Source organism: Urocampus carinirostris, chromosome 2 (assembly GCF_059441175.1).
Source record: "Urocampus carinirostris isolate Australia breed hairy pipefish chromosome 2, RoL_Ucar_1.0, whole genome shotgun sequence".
Lineage (NCBI taxonomy): Eukaryota > Metazoa > Chordata > Actinopteri > Syngnathiformes > Syngnathidae > Urocampus > Urocampus carinirostris.
In genome coordinates, this window is record NC_142350.1 from 29,024,481 (window position 1) to 29,046,473 (window position 21,993).

Below are 21,993 nucleotides of genomic sequence, written 5' to 3' on the forward strand. Positions count from 1 at the left end.
TGAGTCCTTTTTCTGTTCTGGTTCTGACAAAAGACTGGCCTCAGTCATAATAGCAGTGCAATGTTTGTGAATGACAAAGAATAGTACATGGTAGTAATAGTGCAAAAAAAAGGGAAATTACACTGAGCATCAAGAAAGCCCCCCAAATCTAGGTTATGGAGCAGTTACCTTACGTTCCTGCAATCAGATACATTTGTCCAGTTTACCACACCTTTACCCGCCCACATGCACGCACGTACACTACTGCACTCTCACATTTTGATGCTTTTTCACGCTCAAAGCACAGCAGGCCTTCGCGTTGGCAGCATGGCGCTTTTAAGAGTTGCAGTGTGTTTCCTCGTTGTCTTCCAAATTAAAGGTAAGTTAGGAGCCTTCTTATTTTACATAAAAAAGAAGGGATTTGAGGAAGTGTTTATGATTGATTTTTAACAGGCTGAATTAAATATTTGGTGACGGCTTTAATAAACTGCGGTGAGTGGTCTCACCAGTTAGTAAGAGAGACAATAATGTAAATGCGTCTTATTACAAAATGTTTCGATGTGGGTGTAGCCTTTTGTTTTAAATATAATTTGTTTAAAAAAAGAACTAATGATTTAAATAATAAGCAGAAATACATGTACTTTTATATAAATGTAGGTTGATAAATGTGCTTTTTTAATTTTAAACGAGACCCTCACCTAGAGGGCACTGACATAATTACTACAAGTACCCAATACCTCGCGAGACACTGGGAAAAAAAAATATGAAAAATAAATGGTGCGTCACTTTGAGTCCCCATGGATTGCATACTTGCTTGTGCTTTTTACAACTCAACTTCGGTTACCGACATAATACAGAGACAGTGGTCGAATAATAGAACCTGTCCCTTTAATCATATGTTGAGGCAAGTATTTTTCTATTTAACGTACAAACACAGAGGTACAGTAATTATTGTTTACTATCAACATTAATGTTTTTGAATTTTGTGTCTGGTAAAATTGAAAATAACAACAACAAAAAATATTAAATGACTACATATAAATACGAACAAAAGACAAATAGTGTTAGAGGTTGTCAACTGAGGTTGTCAACACTCACCTTGGCCCTAACCCTCACCCTAACCCTAAAATTAACCCTAACCCTAAACCCTGACCCTAACCTTAGCATTAACCCTAACAATAACCCCAAACCCTAAACCTAATCATTAACCCTTAACCATGAACCCTAAACCCTAAACCTAACCCTAACATTCACTCTAATCCTGACCCTAGCCCTAACCCTAAGACTAACCATATGAAGTGCCAGCAGGAAGACCAATTGTCTCAGATTGCAACAGTGAATCCTACAGGATCGCTGAATACATAGACCACTTCCTCACTCCACTATCCACAAAACATAATAGCTACATTAAAGACACATATGACTTCGTAAACAAAATAAAACAGATTAAAATAACGCAGGAAACAATCCTATTCACCATTGACATAGATAGCCCCTCCACAAACATAAACACAGTCGCAGGGTTAACAGCAGTAAAGCGCTGGATGGAAAAATACCCGGACGACAAACGCCCAGACACAGAATTAATACAACTCCTAGAAATTAACCTCACTAGGAACGACTTTGAATTCAACAAGGAATTCTACTTACAGATTAGTGGTACAGCCATGGGCAAAAAATTTGCACCTGCCTATGCTAACATCTACATGGCACATTGGGAGGAGACAGCTTTTGAAAAATGCGACAAACTACCCACCAATTATTTTAGATACTTGGATGACATTTGGGGAACATGGACACATAATATAGAGGAATTCAACCAATTCATACGAATCCTCAACACACACCATAGTACAATTACAGTCAAACATTCCACAAATGACCATCAGATAGATTTTCTAGACACAACCACTTACAAAGGACCCTCATTCACCCAAACACAAACTTTAGACACTAAGGCCTTTTTCAAAGACACAGACACACATGCGCTCTTACACAAAAACAGCCTACATCCAAAGCACACCTATAGGGGCTTAATAAAATCACAGTTGCTCAGATTCCACAGAATCTGCTCACAAAATACAGACTTTGAAAAGGCTACTCAAACCCTGTTCAAGGCACTGAGACCAAGAGGATACTCTAGATCTTTCCTCAGGCAAGTCCGTAAAACATTTTTAACCACAGGGCAACGGGACACACAGAAAATTATCCCCCTAATAAGTAACTACCCAGAATTTAGCCAAACTGCTAATAGAAAAATTAGACAAAATATAAACCAGACACTACAGAACACAGACATAATCCAAGATTACAAAATCATCTCAGCCTTTAAAAGAAACAAAAACCTAAAAGATTACTTAGTAAAAAGTAAATTACCGGAAATCAACATAACACAAACGCAGGGCCCCACATTCTACAAACAAGCCACCACAGTTAGGAACACCGTCACCAACACAAACTACCTAATTAAACAAACAATCACACCTACTACGGAAAACTGTATATATGTCATAAAGTGTAAACACTGCAACATTAAATATATAGGAGAGACAGGAAATTCTATCAGATGTAGATTAGCACAACACATTTACAACATTAGGAACAACAGACAAAGTAACACACACCTTGTAGCCCACTTCATACAACATGGACTACAGGCATTAGAAATATGGGGCCTACAAACAAACAGCAATTGGACACAAGAAGAAAGACGTAAGGCAGAAAAACACTGGATAAGAAAACTTAACACTCTCTTTCCAGATGGACTAAACAAACGCAGGTAAGACAAGAAACGCTCCAGTTTCCTGAATGCCCAGTGCAGAAACTTACTTTCTCAAGGACCTCCAATTTTTGGGGGACCTTGAGAAAGAAAGATTGCTTCCTAACCTAACCCTAACACTAACCATTAAACCTATCCCTAACCCTAACCCTAAACCCTAAACCTTACCCTGATATTGACCCCAACCTTAACCCTAACCATAACCGTAAGCCTAAGCCTAAGCCTAAGCCTAAGCCTAAGCCTAAGCCTAAGCCTAAGCCTAAACCTAAACCTAAGCCTAAACCTAACCCTAAGCTTACCCCTAATCCTAACATTAAACCCTAACCGTAAACCCTGAGCCCAACCCTAAACCCTAACCCTTAACCCTAAACCCTGAACCCTAACCCTTAACCCTAAACCCTAAACATAACCCTAACATTAACCCTAACCCTAACTCCAACTCTAACCCTAACCCTAACCCAAACCCAAACCCAACTGACCCTAACCCTAAACTTAAGAAAATAAAATACCCTCCATTTTCTCCACCAAAGGCAATGGTTAAAATAGAATTTAAAAAAAAGGAAATAAATAAATAGTGAATGAATGATAGCTGCTACCATACCCGCCCATTATTAGGAACATCATTGGTTAGATGTTTGTTGGTTGGATCTCTTAACCACTAGTGCCATAGGGGCATCATTCTCTGTGGTGTGTCTTGGGCAAGTACAGCCAGCGGACGCCCATCCCTCTCCAGGCCAACATATGTTTTTCACCCAGTCTCGAACCGGGGACCTCTCGTGAGTCAGGCGAACGTGCTATTGATAATCCTCACAAAGGTCAATAATAAACAAAACAAAAAAAAACCATAATCATGTCTGTTGTGCTGCCAAGGCCCTGAGAGAGAGACACAGAGAGAGACAGAGAGAGAGAGAGAGAGACACAGAGAGAGAGACAGAGAGAGAGAGAGAGAGACAGAGAGAGACAGCGAGAGACAGAGACAGAGAAAAGAACTGCCTTGCTGTAGTGTACTTGAGTGTGGTCAAGATTCAAATTAGGCAAGGAACAAAATTGTAATACCCAACCCACGTTTGACTATCATACATGTTACTTGATGGCGGCATGAGTTTATTTAGAGTTTGACCAACAGAAAGTGCATCCTGCTATGCAACACGGGCTTCGATTTGCCTGTAAGCTAAAAATAAATGAATAAAAGAGGTCAAGTTGACTGTAAAAACAGGTTGGCCGGGTTTTATCTAGTGTACAAAATAGAGTTCATCCCAACCAGGACTGGCCCAAGCCTTCACAGGGCCCTAAACAAAATCAAATTTGGAGCCCCTTATTATTACTTGATCATTTTTATACCTACTAGACCAGGGGTGGCGAACACGCGGCTCTAGAGCCGCATGCAGCTCTTATCCAATCAGAATGCGGCTCTTTGCCTCATCATATTTTCTATATACTGTGGCTCTTGACTTCGTTTCATGTTTAGTTTTTTTCCCCTCTTAAAACACACTTGAATCCATCAGAGTTAATAATAAATAATAAATAATATTTTGAAATTGATTTGGCAAATTTGTTGTTTTTAACTGACTGCCCATCATCTGCGTAGGTTATGTCTTGTGCCGGAAAATTAAGTAAACATTTCATGAGCGTGCAGCAGTTACCCTCACGGTCAAAATGGCAAAATGCAAAGCGAAACGGAAATAGTGTTATGTTATGTGTGTTATGGGATATAATATGTTTTTAATTTTGTGTGTTTGTGTGTGTCTGTCTGTCACGGCAGGTCAGTGGGTGGTGTGGCTCTTTGACTCTCACAGTTCAAAATTTCGGCTCTTTGTGTCAAACGTCTTCGCCACCCCTGTACTAGACTTACTCACTATGTTTTACTCCAGGGCTGGGCAACTATTTGGAGTCAGGGGCCGCATGTGATATGTTATACTTCTTTCATGAATAGATTAGTTTCGTCAAATTGGTTTTGGTATTTCAAAGTAATTTTTATGTAGTATTTCGATAGTAGTGTTTTTTTTTATTTCTGTAGTACTTTTGTTGTATTTCGAAAGTTCATTTTTTGTTGTATATCTGTAGTATTTTTGTAGTATATTTGTATTATTACAGTAGTTTTATGATTAGAGTATTTTGTGGTATTACTGTAGAATTATTTTTTTGAGTATATTTGTACTTTCTCTGTTGCATTTTGTGTTATTTTGATATAAAATGTTGAATAGCTGTAATATTTCTGTAGTATTTTTGTAGTATTTTTGTGATATTTCCAAAGCAGAATTTTTGTAGTATCCTTATAGGTGTAATTTGCAGTATTTCTGTTGTAAACCTCTTGTAGTATTTTTATATTAATATTTGTAGTAATATTTCTGTAGTAGTTTTTATTTTATAGTATTATGTATTGGTATGTTTTTAGTTTTTCAGAAGAAGTATAACTGATGTATTTCCAAGGCAGTATTTTACTAATATTTTTGTAAAAATTTTGTTGTATTTTCACAGTAGTATTTTCGTCATATTTCGTATTTTTGTGATATTAATGTAGTAGTATCTTTGGAGTAGTTCTATACTATTTCTTATTTTCAGAATTAAAGCAAAATAATATACTGTATGGTGTCCCTGTTTTTAAGCACCATATTTGATATTTAGTCTTGTAGTTATTGTGTCATATTTTTGTTGTATTTCTGTAGAAGCATTTTTGAGTGTACAGACAATGGGGACAATGTTGGCACCAAAAAGGTTATCCACTCTTAGGAGCTTAGCTTGTTTATATCTTGAGCCGGAGATAAAACGAGGTAAAAGTGGTTTCTCGGCATAACACTGGCTCTGATCCCAACTAATACTGACCATGACAGAAAGTGAAAGCTCTAATGCAATCGGAGTAAACTGTGGTCATTCCTATCCCTTGGTTGATTTCTAGGTATCCTGGTGATGGTCCTGCTGATAGCTGCTAAAAAATTACCTTTTTTTGTACAAACAGGCCAATATGATGCAGCAGATTTTGGCTATTCTGAAGATTTTGGGTTCGATGAGTTCTATGGATATGAGATTGGTACGTATGTTTTGTATTACAGTAAAATACAGTGGGGTTACATTGCAAAAGGAACCTGTGGTAGTCAAATTCATGTTGTAAACAAAGATAGTTGAGAATGATAATATGCTTGTTCCTGGATTTTTTTGTCAGTGTAACATGAAAATGGTCAAATTAAGAAAAGGCATCTTTCCAAAATGGGCGGCATGGCGGATGAGTGGTCAGCATGTCTGCGGCACAGTTCTGAGGTCATGGGTTTAAATACAGCTACCAGCCTCCTTGTGCAAGGTTTGCCTGTTCCACCAGTACTTGCCTGGATTTCCTCCGGGCACTGACCTCGGGAGAATAACACCAGGGACACATATTCATATTATCTGGATGTTTTTTAGAAATATTCTAGGTAAATGGAAATAAAGTTTGATTGTATTTTTATGCGGCAGCACGGCAGCACAGTGGCTAGCACGTGTGCGGCACAGTTCTGGGGTCATGAGATCGAACCTTCCTGAGTGAAGTTTGCATGTTCTCCCCGCGCTTGCCTGGGTTTCCTCCGGGCACTCCCACATACTAAAAACATGCATGTCAGGTTAATTGGCTGGTCCAAATTGTCCCTAGGTGTGAATGAGTTGTCTGTCCCTGTGTGCTCTGCCACTGTATGGCAACCAGTTCAGGGTGTCCCCTGCCCACAACCCGGAGATAGCTGAGATGGGCTCCAGCCTACTGAGGACGAGCGCTGCAGATAATGGATAGATGAATGTTTCAAAAACTGTCTAAACGCCAACCCCAACCCCCAAAAAGACGAAAAATAGGAGTTTATTAAAACTTGAGGAATGAGTTGACTGAGGCTGTGATCATCCCTCATGCCAGGCAGGATATGTTAACAGAGAGTAGCAAAATTTGAGGTTGCGGACACTGCATTTGAAAGTTCAGCCGATGTGATGATTAAATCTATGTGTAAAAACAACGACTTTGCCATGATTAACAGTTTGGAAATTGTGTGTATCTAGATACAGAGACAACTGAGGAACCCAATGTCAAGACAACAACTTTAAGTACAACAACCAAAGCAGGTGAGTATGTCAAACATACGGCTCATTGGATGATTTATTCAGACCTGCCAAATATTTCTTAGTATGTCAAAGCAATAACGAAGTCTTTTTCTATCAGATGTTATGATTTTATAAATAAATGCTAACAAAATGCTCTCTCTAGCCGCAAAAGGGCAGTGTTGAGTTTGTGTAGCGTGGTGAGTTGTTTAGGTGTAAAACGCCAATTAACTCAACTGTTAAAATAAACCACTTATACATTCAATGCCAACATTAAAATATTTTTTTTTTATAAATGTTTGTGAATAAATGTGTTGTGTTTAGAAAAGACCCCTTGTCATCCGTGATCATAATATGCAGGGTAAGTTGATAATGTCAGCCGAATGATAACGCATAGTACTGAAAAACAATGCAAAATATTTGGCGTTAACATTCTTTTACTGATTGGAAAATGGAGATCCAAAGTTTGATATGCCTGCTCTAGAATCTTTTTTTTCACTACTGACATTTTTAATTGAGTTTTTAACAATATTCTAAACTAATATGAAATAAAAATCCCATTACAGATTGTGATTGTGAATAAAACATTCCCAAAGTCATCCCATCGCTCATTAATCCCATTCATTAGTTCACTCTCCCCAGCAATTTTTCACAAGAGATTGCGTCAATCATCGACGTTTTCCATATGTTTATGGCTAGGCCATCCGGGATCTCCCAGTGTCTCAAAATAATATAGAGCCCAGGTCATGAATCCAGTTATTTGAATTTTGAAAGAAGATGAGTCCAAGTGTGGCACTACAGTTCTGTCTCCAAGAAGACACAGTCAAGCTGATTTTGGAGAGTACAATTCAACCATTTCCTCATATAGTCAATCATAATTTCCCATACAAGTGCTATTTTAGAACATTCCCACAGAGCATGAATCAGTATACCTTTCTCATTGCTACATTTCCAACAAAAAACAAAATTATTTGCAAGAGGACAACAGTTGACAACAACTACTTTTTGAAATTTGTATTTGGACGAACAGGCCAAGGGAAGCCGTGGTCTGATGATGAACCGGATTTTAACCTTGATGGACACCTAACGACAGCATCCATCCCAAGTGGGTCAAATGACGGCCGGTACTATTTTGAGGTTGAGAAAGGTAATCCCGCTTTGTATATTGTATATATTTTGTACATTGAAACATTGTCATCCTCTGAGCATATAATCCGCATATTGAAGTCAAAATGTTTAAACATACACCTTTGTATTGTTAGGAATTAAACTATATTACAAATGTAGCATTTACCAAATTGTTCGAATTAGTTATCTGACTCCATTAACCAAACACAAACTTTATTCTCCTAACAATGCATGCTCATTTCTTAATTTTAGGGAAAAAATATTGACAAGAGACAGGCATTTTCACACGGGGGAAGATTTCTTTTCTTAAATTATCTAGCTAAGTGAATTCCATCCAATTAGCCGAATTATTGTCGCTCGAGGCTTCCTCGAGTGACAATAACAGGATGTCGTAACAGTAACAGGATCTCCAATCTGATCCCCCGTCTCTTTCTTCCGTCTTTCTGACACGTCCGGGAATCGGCCCCTTCCCCTTGGGCGGGCCAGGAACTCCTCACCTCGTCTGACCGGTGCGTCACGAAGGATGGGTCAGGTGCCAACTTCACCTCCTCCTCGCCGGAAGACGCCGCCACGTCTAGGACTCACAACAAGAAAGCTTATCAGCTCAAAGCAATGCGAAGCGTTTATCAAAACAAGGCCTAATTCCCTTGTCAGCGCCCAGCTATCAAAATTCCCCAGCCAAAACACTCTACACTTGGAACGGCGCGACCTGTTCTCGACCTTCAGCCTCCTGTGAAAAATCCCCACTGCATTCAACAAATGTAATTTGTATTATATTAAATCCCTTATTGTCAAATAAATAAAATAACAAATCCTTCAGTATACACCTAATGTAGGGAACAACAAATAACAGAGGGAAACTTCTTAAGATAAAGGTTGTACTGTATACATTCTTGCAGAGACAAATGATACAAGCAAACTCAAGCTTACTCGCTAAAAAAAACCTTCATGTACATTGGTTAATCTCTTCTGGACCTCTCTGTTACTTTCTGCCAGCTATCTGAAAATGCGACAGACCATACATAGTGGATGCTACAGTTCCATCAATCCATATATAGAGTAAGTTTATGCTTTTGGCAGGGAACGTAGGAGAACACACCAGCCGCAGGAAAAGAGATCACATTTGGATCTTCAATGAATTTGGTGAGTGATAAGTTCATAGTTTTTTTGGACTGTACAAAAACCTTTAAGATGCAAAAATTACAATCTCTTCTAAAAGTCCTCCACTGAACCCTTTATTGTTATCGAATCTCCCAGGTTACAAAAAGCGGATAAGATCCAAAGGTTAAGAAAACCAAAGAACAGTAACATTATTGGCCAAGGTTGACATGATGTAAACAGTGCATATTAGTCAAAATAATGAAAAACTGCGATAATAGTCATAAAAACGAACAACACTTGCATCCTATGAAATCTCCTTCGCGGGTGTCCAATAGTAAAAAACATTATTACATTTTTTTTTGAAAGAAAGTAGAATAAACTTATCAGTGAGTGATATGAATTGAATCATCCTTTATTTAATGTCAAAGTTTAAATGCAGAAACATTGTCTAGTTGCGTAATGGCGTCGCTCTCGTTTAGCCCTGATAATCGGGATACTCACAAACACGAGTTACCGTACTGGGTTTCTCTAGGCACCTGAGAGAGTCATTCAAAATGTTTCAAAAATCCAACTTCCGATCCAACATCCTTTTACATACACAGAGACTTACGCTATAAACAGATGGATACAACGGTGGCATTCACAATAAAGTGGTACCTCTAGTTATAAATATATCTACATACAAAAGTTTCAGGTTACAAAATACCTGAACGGGAAAATATTGCCTGTAGTTGCAAAGGCGTTTCAGGATACAAATCTAAATATACAGCACAGTACATGTTGCCATCCGCCGCTCACAGAGTTCTACCACGCAATGCGGCGCGTATGTTTGAATCCTGGCATGCCTTCGCGTTTCTGCTTTGCAAACAGTCTGTGATATGGTTTCACTACAAAGAACTATCATTTACTATTGGCCCCACGAAAGACATGCAGAATAGAAGAGGAAGAGGATTTTTCTGGACATCAAAACAAAGCAAGAGATAATATAAAGGTATAAAAACACATACCGCCATACAGGAGGAGTTCGGAGACGACAAGGTTAGGGATACAGCCATCATTCTATCAGCCCAGATTAAGCAACATTTTGCCAAAATTAGATGAAGTCTCAGAATAAAAAAGTGTTGACAGGTTGGGCTATCGCTCATTATATTGATGTCTGCCTTGTGCATTTCTGAAAAATTGTCAAAATCCTGCAAAAGCAGACTTCATTGGATCCATTTTTCCCAAAAAAGCGAGGCAAAAACACTGCTGAGGATCGGTAAACAAAAAGGCCAGTTAAAAGGTAAATCCATATTTGTATTATTCCTGTTATTCTTTTTTTCTTTTACATTATGTGCCTCTTTTTTATGTTTTTTTTGTGCGTTAATTTAATTTCAATATGTATTTGTTTCCTGTTCTGATGCTCTTATGATTTATTGAAAATATAAACAATACTTTTGCGGGGCTTGGAACGGATTAGCGCATTTACATTCAAAAGGTGCCTCTTATTACAAATGTTTCAGTTTACAGAGCTACTGCCGGAACAAATTAAATTTGTGAGTAGAGCTACCACTCTGTATGGATTGATAAATCTGTGGCATTTTTGCTGTGGGGGCAGTAAATAAAATGCAAGTAAACCAGATTTGGTGTGTATCATTCACAGTGCCTGAGGATGAGGAAAAACGCACGTTCGCATAAGAAAGCAGTTTGCTCGGATGTGTATACAGTTCTATGTGTACAGGTAATCGGAGATGAAAGGAATAACCCAACCATTGCAAATGGAATACTCGGAGTTGGGCTAAGACCTTTATGTGATTTCTTTGTACATTTGCATAGTATTACACTTTCAAAATAATGGAAATGCCCAAATGGAATACTGCCCACATGTAAACATACCCATTGTTACCTCAAGATACAAGATACAACCGCACAATGAGCCCCAAAATACTATGTGAAATTTGAGTATCTGCTGTTAACTCGTTCAACACCATCAGTGTCTATAGCTGTCGATGGCAGCGAAGGAGTTAAGTCGATCAAGCCTTATTATTGAAAATGTATTATGCATTTGCCGCAAATAATGAACAATACAGGGACCATTCAGTTGAAAACAGTATTTTCCTTTCTTCAGAGAGTCATAACATATCAACATCAACCATTTTCCTGAGAAGACAAGCTGCATTGTCATGTTGGTGTGATGCCGGAATCTGTTATATGTTCCCTTTTTCATGATCGTGTCCCCTTGAAGTGTTGATCATCGCTCCTTCAATTCTGTGACTGAACTGTTTGCAATCAAGAACAGAAGCAGTTGAGGTTCAAGTCAGAGGAGAATCAGGACTTGAGCTGATCGCATCGCCTCATCAACTGAAATTGATGTCTGTTGTCTTTCATTGTGTGTTTTATTCAGATACGTAAGGTGATAGACCTAACAATTCCATGGTAAGATGAAGACAGTAATGTATATCTTGGTTTTCTCTCACTCAGCCTATATAATTACCATCAGTGTGAGCGTGGTGGTCGTTCTGGTCATCTTTGCAATTGCCATGGGAGCAGCCTGTTGCATAGTTAAGTAAGTGCTTGATATGTATTTGAACTTTTTTTTGGCGTGTGTGTGTGTTTGTCCCTTTAAACCCTATTCACATACACTTTACATTTTAACACATGTAATCTTTCAAGCCCGATAATTTCTAGGCGTCACTTTAAAAATGACTTCTTCTTTAATACCAAACAGGAAGAAGACCATGGACATCAATCATCAGGTCTCCATCGACAAACCAAACGGGACCAGTTCCCACTCAGGATTCAAATGTTTCTCTAAGACTCAGGAAACTGATGAATACCATGAGTACACGTGCATTGAGGACACTTTGGTGTACAGCCACCTGCTGAAGAAAGGGGTTCAGATGGGTATCTACACACAGTCAGAGGGGTACGAAACCCTCGAAGGGCAAGCAAACCCTCCGGAGTCTAAAGGTGCAAACAAAATTGACATAGGGGAATACGAAGAGGTTTCGTCCCCTCATCAGCCACCCCCACTTCCAAAAAGGACCCCAGGCAACAGTCAGTCACTTTTGGATAATCACCTTTATCAGAATCAACTACCTTCAGAAGAGCACCCAGTAATGGTAGAGAAGCATTCTACTACGGTAGAGATTTATACTACGATAGAAGAGCCTTCTGCTACAGTGGAGGTGCATTCCGCACCAATGAAAGCTCAGTAAAGGTTTTCTTTAAAAATTCACTAACTAGAAGTGCTCAGGCTCGTCAGCTGGAACTATTGATTTCAGTGGCAGGCTGTACATTTCACACCTACGCCTACAGTAGTGCTAAGTCTGAATCAATCCAACCCTCAATAACTATTTAATGGCTATAAAACATTTATTGGCTGAAGCTGCGACACATACAGGTATATAAAAGCATCAACAATAACCTCATAAAATTTCATTATTATGTAGGACTATATCCACACTCACCAAATTCGTTTTTATTTGTGCACGAAATCCATCCTCCTTCCTTCCCTTAAGAAGATTTCAATTACTCTGTCGTACAGCGTTTCAGTTCCTTCAAGAAGTTATTTTCAATCGCCATCAAAGCTATTGCTGTAAGTTGAGCCTGTCGTATTTCTGGCAAGTTTTTTGTTCGATTTGAAGCTCAAAAAGTCCGTTCGACAGAAGCCGTGTACATTGGGATTTTATTTAACGTTTTCTTTGGGATATTTTCTGTACCAAACCCTAGCCAAATTCATTTTATTACCTGAGTATGAACTTTACATTACAATATTATTATCATTTATACAATCATATTTGGTATTTAGATTCTATGTAAACCATGTAACATACATTTTTTCTAGATTTTGCTTAACTTATTTCCGTTCCTACACAAATATTTTTTATTTTACAAGTTGTTTTGTTGTTGACGTGCCCTGAGACTTCGCGATGAAGGGCTAATAAATGACTTGACTTTTTTACTTTTTAGCGCCACCCTGTGGACGTTATTGGAAAACAAAAACGTGGCGTAAAAATGTTAACGTGAAAAGAACATCCTTACCGACAATATTACTTTATAAACGTTTCTAACAAATAACTTTTTTTACTGTCAAATTATAAATTCAAAAATAATCTTGCCGCTATTGTACAACTCTTGCCACGATTTCTTTGACTTCGGATATTTTGTCGCCATCGTGTGGATGTGGAAAAAAAGTGGCTTAAAATAGCTATTACCCTTCTTTAGCATGTCAAAAAATTCAACTTCTGCCTCTTATTTTGTTTGGTCCAGGGAATTCTGTTGAATTGACGGCTTTTTAAAGAAAATTCAGCGCCATATTGGACCATTTCATGTGATTTTTCTCTAAAATCAGCAAAATGTACATAAAAATGGTTACTTTAAGTGTTTGCAATCATTTAACCCGAAATGGAATACATTTCAATTTTGTATTTTTGATAACTTTTGGATGACACACATGCTCAATTTTATTGTGTCCGCAGTGCAATATTATCAACTTCCTCGAGGTGTAGGCCACAGAATCATAACATGTTTTTTTCTCTGTTTAATAATTTGATCAACTCCATCAATGTTAGTTTCATTATGCAAATACATATTCTGAATATATATTTTTACTTGATATTTTGCTCAAATTCTACCTGTACCAATAGTCATTAGCCACCGTCTTAGAATGTGCTCAATTGCTCTCCCAAAATACTACAATTTCATAAAAGCCATTTATAGGAAGTGACATCATTTGATTTTGGCGGGAGTTTAACTGTGGAAAAAGGTATGCTTCAAATTTTACTCTCCTGTTTCTATTTGATCTGAAATGTTTTACACGTATGAGCCACCCGGAAAGTTCTATCCTATTATGGCAAAGCATGGAAAATGGGTAATGAGTACATTTTTTTTAAAACATGTTAGACTTAATTATTAAAGTTTTGTCAATATGTTGAAAGTTAGCTAGCTAAAAGTTAATCAGCTAAAGATTGAAGGTGTTTATACATTTGACTATAAAGGATTTTATACGATCGAATACAAATTACATTTAATGCAAAATATATTCATTGGCAGGGCTGTGGTGTGATGTCAGGGCACCCTAGTGAAAAATGTTGTTTACAGGAACGGCGGGAACGGGACGTACGGCCGATAAGATAATCAGCACATCCAGACGCAGAAAGGCCCTGATGACGGAGAAACGCCTGGTGTTGTTTTGAGTATTCCAGACATCGCGACGCTCTTCTACGAAATGGTGAAGCCCAGGGGGTGCTTCCTTGGCACGCCCATGGGAGGAGTCGGCACGCCATTATGCGGGGAGAAGATGGCCAATTGGAGAGAGCTAAAGGATTTGGGAAAAAGGCTTCCCACAGACGCCAACTACACTAATTCGGCCGTTTTCGATGGAGTACACTTAGTTAAATTGTTAATGAAATCAAATCTGCCCTTGTGTGAAAATGTCGGCTTTCTTGTTTATCTTTTCTCTCAAGAAACGAGCGCGCATAAATTGTTGGGTGAATGTAGGTTGTGTTTGGTCAATGGAGTCAGCTAACTAATTCGAACAATTTGGTAAACGGTACATTTTGATATTAATTCCCAACAAGAGCAACAGCTAGATTAGCTAAAATAGATTCCACCCTCTTAGAGGAACCTAACAGGTTGGAGTCGGGACCTATCAGGGGGGGAATTAGGTCAGGAATATTAATGATAATAATAATATTCCATATTATTAATATTAAAATAATAACATGAACTTCATATAGTGTAGAACAGAACGTTTAAAAAAAACCTAAGCTTTATTGGTAAAATGTGATAGGAAATGGCAGGGTGGAAAACATTTAGAGACATTGTTTAGGAAAACAAGCTATAAGTCAAGCCAAGTCGTGTTTATTTGTATAGCCCTTAATCACAAGAAGTCTCAAAGGGCTGTAAAGACCAAAGACTATTATTACACCATCTCTCATCTAAAACCTATATGAGGGAAAGGAAAAACTCAAAAATCCTGTTGCTGCAAACAAAGAATCACCCCTATACAATTGTTTTAAAGTCACACAATATTGAACTCACACACCGAAGCCCTTTCGGCCCGGCAGCTCTCATCGAACCACTTCCCATTGGCAGTGGGGGCCAACGTTCCGCAGTTCTGGGTGCGTCCGCCGTCCGGCTGCGTGGTTATTTCCGTTTCCCAGTTCTTGAAGCGCAACTGGGACCCGGACTGGTCCAACCAACGGCCTTCGGTCACCATGTCGTTGACGCCCAGCCAGATGGGCTCCTCCGGCCCGATGCTTTGGCGCACATAAGCATAGAGATCCTGGTTTTCCTGGCCCGTCAGGGGGGTGCTCAAGGTGCCCCCCTTGGCCACGCAGTCGTCACTGGCTGCGTGGAAAGTCTTCTTGACTGGATCGGCCAGAAAACACTTGCCTGGGACCTTTGTTCCGCGGAGACACACTGTGACGGGTGAATGGTTTGACAGATTACCACAAATTCTGGACTACGGAGCACACCTGATTTAAAGCCGCATGCGCAAATTTAAGAACGAACCTCAATTTTGTCTTATCGGGTCAAAACCTGTGACGTCATACCTTATCATTATTTCCTGCCACACTCAAATATTCTCTCAGCCGACACTACTCGTTAAAAAGATTCCCAGCATTTATGTGTAATGGATTTTATCCTTTCGTGCATATATGTTGATGCTAATTTAAAGGCGGTGTATGTAACTTCAAAAATATTCTACTTACTGACGCCATATTCTGGCTGAAATCATCATTGCAGCTCTTTTTGTTGGGCTTGCAGGTATGTAAAATTCTTAGATGTACTTGAATAAACTCTTCTTATTTCATCTATATCGGGGTACAAACAGTCCTTTTCTTACTTTCACCTTTTTCATTCTACAATTAAAAAACCATAAACACGCGCGTGATGTCGCTTTGTGGCTGGAACACTGATGATAAAAGATAGAAGCAGTTAGGTGGAGGAAAAATATATGAAGGTTCTCTTGTTCACACATACTTGATAGAGATTTTTTTTCATTTGAAACCTTTCAAAGCCCCAATGTGTAATATTTGAATACGAGATGGCACAGTGTTGTCTGATACTAGCAAGGGCCAGTGATACATGGGACAGCGTGGCGGCAGAATGCCGGAAAAACATGGCACCGACTTGAATAGGGATTCCTCGGTGTGAAAGAAATACAAATTTCTCAACTTGTGATTTTTTTTTCATATAAAATAACATTGGTGTAATAGTTCATGAATTTTTAGCTAGTATTCAAATCAATACTTGTTCGTTTTTACTGAATGTAAGTTCTTTTGTACCACTAAGAGCCACAAAATATTACACACTGTCCTTTTAAGGTCACCTCAAACTATGCACCCCACGTTTAATCAATATTGACTGCTGCGCTAGTTGATTGAAATTGAAAGCTGCAGAAAGAGTCAAGCAAAAAGGTCTCTTGATTGCGGCACAATGGGTTCCTCAGACATTTTTCCACTGATCTTTCACTCCCAGGCAAGTGATTTATCCTCAGACATTTCCCTTCTGATTCTACCAAGACGGCGATCCCACTCCAAAGGGACAGTGTGAATCTCATTAATCCACTAGTTAGATGAGGAGGCCTTTGAATAGGGACTAATTGTGATTAAGGGCTATACAAATAAAAATGACTTGACTTGACTTTGGCTACTGAAAGGAGGCATACTGTAGTTACTGTTGCCGTTTAGCCGCGCTTCGTTATTCAATTTCTTTACTACAACCTTCAAATCACGATGCTTTGTTTTAAATAGTCGAATTCCTCTGGTCTCAACTCATTTTAAGCCAGCCGCTCAACGCCGTGGATGCGCCCCCGAACAGGGTAAGGAGCAGTCAGCTCCCTCTAGGCTCGAGAGCCTAGCCTTGACTTGACCATTTCCCTTCTTTTCAAAATTAATAAGGTGTGTTTTGGTCACTTTAAGTCTCTGTCTTTTGTCTTTTTCCGTTGTGCTTTAAGCACTTCTTTACAGTGGTACGACAGAAAACAGCAACATCTAGTGGGAAAAGAAAACAGTGTCCCTTTGTATCAAGGTTGGGGCCTCAAATTATTATCCTGAGGGCCTCGGGTTTGAGAACTCTGCCATACAGGACACAACTTCAAAGTGTAGTCTTCAAAAAGAGACCATCACTACGCTGATACTCCAAATGGTTAAAGTACCACTTCAGTTTGACATTGGGTGCACCTTTTTAGGCGTTTAGGTAAAAATACCAGGTACTGTTTTATAGGGTAAGAGCTTCCCATTTCTGAGCATAACATTAAATTACACGAGGTTGTAATATGCCTCCATGCATCCACTAACTGAACTGCTCATCCTCAGTAGGGTCGCGGGGGTGCTGGAGCCCATCCCAGCTATCTTCAGGCAGTGGGCCGGGGGATACCCTGAACCGGTTTGCCAGCCAGTTGTAACTGACTTGCTCATTCACTGGCTAATTAACCTGACATGCATGTTTTTAGAATGTGGGAGGAAACCCACGCAGGCCTAGAGAGAACATGTAAACTCCACACAGGGAGGCTGGTATCTGGATTTGATCCCATGCCCTCAAAACTGTGCCGCGGACGTGCTAACCACTCAGCTGCTGTGTCGTTGCAGTATGCTTTGTAACATATTCCATCGCTTTTCAAAAATATATGAATATTACAAAACGTACTTGATTGCAGAGATTGCTGCTCTTTCAACAAGTTCAAGTCGTAAACAATATCTTGTATTTGCTTCCTCAGTTCCTCAATCGCAGCGCCGGTGGAATCTGTCAGGATTGAAGGAAACGATGACAATCGCATCCTGAAGTCAAAGGTCGTGATTGAATTTACCTTTTTTTGTGCTTTTCTTTTCAGTCGCCTGCTGATGTGCAAACTGCAGCAGCAGAAAAAAGCAAAACAGAAAGTAGAGAATTCGCCCTTGTTCCATGATTGTCTTTTCGACGTCTGCCTGCCTGTTTCGACAAATACTGTACCTCGTATAAAGGGAGAGCGCAAATGTTTTGCAGATGTTTTAAATGACTTTTGTCTTGTTTCGCAAAGCCGCAGGGGAGGCGTGCAACAGGATTGTTAGCGGAGCAAAGCCAAGACTCCTTAGTTTGGAAACGTCCCTCAGCAGGATTGTTATTTCAGTTGTATCGAATTCCTCATGAAAACATGTCCTCACTGCATTATTCTTTATTTCCAAGTGCTAGTCAATCACCCAACACATTTTCTTCAGAATCACAAGTCGCTGAAAACAATGTCATCTTAAAATTTTATTTCCAATGGGAATTTTTTTTGCAATGAGGCAGGTAACACATCAACATTGTTAAAAAATATGTCCTCAACAGTGTAGAAACGTTCAAAAGGCAGCTTGTTTACAATTCTTTCAAGATGAGACGTCATCACTCAAATGCATAGTCAAGTATTGTAGTATAAATAAATGCATTTTGCATTCACTTGAAAAAATAAACCCATCCTTTTTGAATAACTTTTGAGGGAGGTGTTTCTTCCTTTCGTAGTATATTCAATGGCTGACGCCGCTAACGCTGTGTGGGTGAATGGGTAAGTGTGAAATACAATGTAAAGGTCTACAATGATTTGAAAAGCGCTAAATACTGTAAATGCAGACCATTTATCATTTTAATGCTATGTTTTATTGAATGGTGTTTCTTCCAGTAAGGTACGCGTAGTTGTGCCTCGTCATGATAGAAATAATAAAAAAAATATATACAAATATACTTTCAGTGTTAATTTTCTTTGTCAATTAACTTCACAATTTTGGGATTCATCTTCAACATCTTTGAATGTTCACTGTATACAATCATTATTACGAATAGCCTTAGTATGTAACACATAATTGTGCTGAGAGTCTGCAGAGGCAGAGTGAGGCACTCAATTCTCTTGCCTCGTGGCAGAGGGCGATAGAGAAACCAAGTATTCTGATTTGGGGCACGCCTCAGCCCCGAACAAAATTAGTAAAAGCATTAGCAAGCTAACAGCAAGTCAAGACATGCATTAACAGCGCGTCACTGGTTACCCCTTTTTAAAAATTATTTTACTTATACATAAAAAACAAAAGAAAAAGTGTTTTATAATATAATTATTTTTTTCCATATAATTCAGAGCGAATTTTGTCCTGTTTTTATTGATGTTTTATACCATATCATGTTTCACCAATATATTAAAATTGGCCTGTATTGATTATTTATTCAAATTTTATTTTTATATTAGAGAAAAAAATTACAAAAAACTGAAATAATATTTGTAAAAAAATTGAAACAAATGTATTTAATGAAGCAGGACACTAAAAATATGACAAAAAAGACTCCTGAAAAAGAGTCAGAAAAACAGGACTGCCTTTTTTCTCAAGTCAATGTAAAACAATTTCATAAATTGGTTCCTTAAAGGGACAGTGTGTCTTATTTAGCACCTCCTGTTGGCAAAAAGGTAATTGATTAAAAAAAACAATATTGAATTGAATAAGCAAAAATACATGGGCTACCATATAAACATGCATTTTCCAATACTCATAGGTCAAATAAAATTGTTTTTCTTTTACATAACATGACGCTCAACTAGGAGGAGCTGAGATCATGGTCAGCCATCTTGCTGCTACGGGTACCCTATAAAAAAACATTGTGATAGGCCGAGCAAAAAAAATGAGAAAAAAATATTTCTATTCTTCTGCACTACAGCCACATCTAGTCGTTAAATACTACACACTGTCCCTTTAATGTCGGTGCAAAATATTTCAAATCAAAAAACACAATATTACAAATGGTGGTAATCAGTAATCAGTATACAGTCACTGCCCTACTTACAGACGAGATCCGGATAATCGTCCGCAAGTTGAATTTGTTCGTAAGTTGCTCAATGTTATATTTTGTATGTTTAAGGTTTATATAAGTATGTTTAGGGCTTGTATAAGTAACCTGTATTGTTTTGTACTAAAAAATAAACATTTCATCAAATAATATGCTCAATAAAGATAAATAAAGTTAAGTGTAACTTACTTTTGGAAGATGAGCTTCAACAGTGACTTCCTCCTCCAAGGTAGAAAGTGGAGGAAAAAAAGCGATCCAACCATTTTTTCAACCGTATCAAGCTTTCTTATTCCAATTTCATTTCAAAAGAAACGTCTCGCCTTCTCTTTACACTTTACACCAACCATATTGAATAGATGCGCGAGATATTAAACAATAAAAATGTCAAAGTTCTTAGCGCACTGGAGATAGTATAGACATAAACAGTATAGAATGTTTACACAAGAACTATGAAGAGGAAGCAGATTTTTTTTTACTTCCGGGTGGATGCTGGGTGACCTGTCACAGCGCCACACGCCACGGAAAAAAAACACTACAGTAATGTCCTCTACTCGGAAAAAGGTGCGCACAATACAAAATCTAACTTACAGCGATGTCCGGATATTTTTCCACATCCCGAAAAAAATGTTCGTATCTACCGTTTTACGTAAGTCGAATGGTCGTAAGTGGGGGAGCGTCCGTAATACTGACAACAACTTATACATGATTTGTTTTTAAATGAAGCCTTGTTAACTTTATGTGCCACTGTATGTTCCCTGATCGTTTGCTGCAAACATATTTTGTGTGCGTTGTACAGCGCTTCTGCTGTTCCCTAATACGCAGCAGTTGTGTTGACAATACAAATTGATCTCTGTGCAGATGAGCCAGGAAGCCCAATTGATCGTGGCTCATAAGCACTTTGGATGAATGCGAAGCCCTTTGCGAGCGCCGCAGCTGCAAAGCTCGTATTGGTTCGTGGGCGTATTCCTCTTAAGGATAATAAATATAAAAAAAAACAACTTAAAACACATAAAGAAACAGACATAATTCATTTATCCATTATCTGCACCGCTTATCCTCAGTAGGGTCGCGGGGGTGCTGAAGCCCATCCCAGCTAATTTGGGGTAGTGGACTGGGGACACCCTGAACCTGTTGCCAGCCAGTCGTAACTGACTTGCTCATTCACTGGCTAATTAACCTGACATGCATGTTTTTGGAAAGTGGGAGGAAACCAAAGTGCCCGGAGGAAACTCACGCAAGCACGGGGAGAACATGCAAACTCCTCACAGGAAGGTTCGATCTCATGACCTCGGAACTGTGCCGCACATATGCTAACCACAGCGCCGCTGTGCTGCCCCTCAGACAGAATTCAAGCGTGCATCTTAAAGAAGAATGCAAAAAATATTCAAACTTGTGCTTCTTGTCTGTGGAAAACAATCATAGTCATCGTGTAGTTCCTTTTCTTAACATTTGGCTCCAACCCTCCAGGCTACGTCGGGCAAAGCACTGGAACAACAGGGAGAGAACATTGAGTAGGATGAGTGATGCGTGTGGGATCAACGTTGGTAAAAGTCACAAAAGTGGAAAGTAAATTTAGCAAATACAATTGTTACACCAGATACAATACAGTCACCAACAACAACATTTAAACACACAAGAACCAATAAGCATCAGAATTTGTAAGAATAAAGTGGCATTTTTAATTCAATGTATGTATTACGATCTCACAAAATTACAAATTACAGGCTTTTCCCTTCGAGTCGAAATTTTTCTCTTACGCATGTTTTTTTAGGGATGCTATATTGTTGATTTTAATTTTGTTGGGTATAAAAAAGGAACAATGTTTTTGCATTCTGCGCATCTATAAATAATTGAAAAAGTCAATCACTATAATAAACTTTTTGTTGTGAGTTTTTCAGAAATTCAGAGTTACTTGACATTAAAGTCGCTTAGTCTAAAAAAGGTTGAAGTACCGTAAGTTAAAGGTTCACTGTAAGAGAAAAAATGAATACTATTACAATTTAGTAGAATAATAGATTTTAGATTGTGGTGCATTAAGGACCCCTAGCTGACATTTCCTTGCGCCTGCAAGAAGGCCTTGATATCGCCAACTTGAAATCTGATTTGCTAAATCAACAGTTGCATCATCACTTGTTATGGTAAAAGAGGGCCTGAAACCCGACTAGTGAAGGCCTCCAGGCAGA

General features: G+C 38.7%; 2 protein-coding genes across 7 annotated transcripts in view; one reads left to right on the forward strand and one right to left on the reverse strand.

Moving 5' to 3' along the window:
* Nucleotides 1-225: 225 nt before the first annotated feature.
* On the forward strand, nucleotides 226-13,399 carry LOC148371598 (uncharacterized). Its single transcript, XM_088327700.1, has 7 exons — nucleotides 226-358; nucleotides 5,715-5,786; nucleotides 6,770-6,832; nucleotides 7,839-7,955; nucleotides 9,017-9,079; nucleotides 11,498-11,582; nucleotides 11,745-13,399. Exons 1-7 carry the CDS (start codon nucleotides 226-228, stop codon nucleotides 12,232-12,234), a joined length of 1,023 nt encoding a protein of 340 aa, XP_088183826.1. The 3' UTR covers nucleotides 12,235-13,399.
* The window catches only part of LOC148371599 (tetranectin-like), a 29,330-nt gene continuing 16,770 nt past the window's right edge, over nucleotides 9,434-21,993 (reverse strand). For 2 of the 6 annotated variants that reach the window (XM_088326144.1, XM_088326145.1), the window contains exons 3-6: nucleotides 21,201-21,295; nucleotides 17,835-17,877; nucleotides 17,675-17,770; nucleotides 9,434-15,442 (exon numbers count right to left, since the gene is read on the reverse strand). In XM_088326144.1, coding sequence (XP_088182270.1) covers nucleotides 15,042-15,442; nucleotides 17,675-17,770; nucleotides 17,835-17,877; nucleotides 21,201-21,236 — 576 coding nt within the window. In that variant the 5' untranslated portion in view covers nucleotides 21,237-21,295 and the 3' untranslated portion in view covers nucleotides 9,434-15,041. Of the gene's footprint in view, nucleotides 15,443-17,674; nucleotides 17,771-17,834; nucleotides 17,957-18,246; nucleotides 21,296-21,993 lie in introns of those variants that run through there. The other 4 variants (XM_088326142.1, XM_088326141.1, XM_088326143.1 and 1 more) reach the window with 3 other exon arrangements.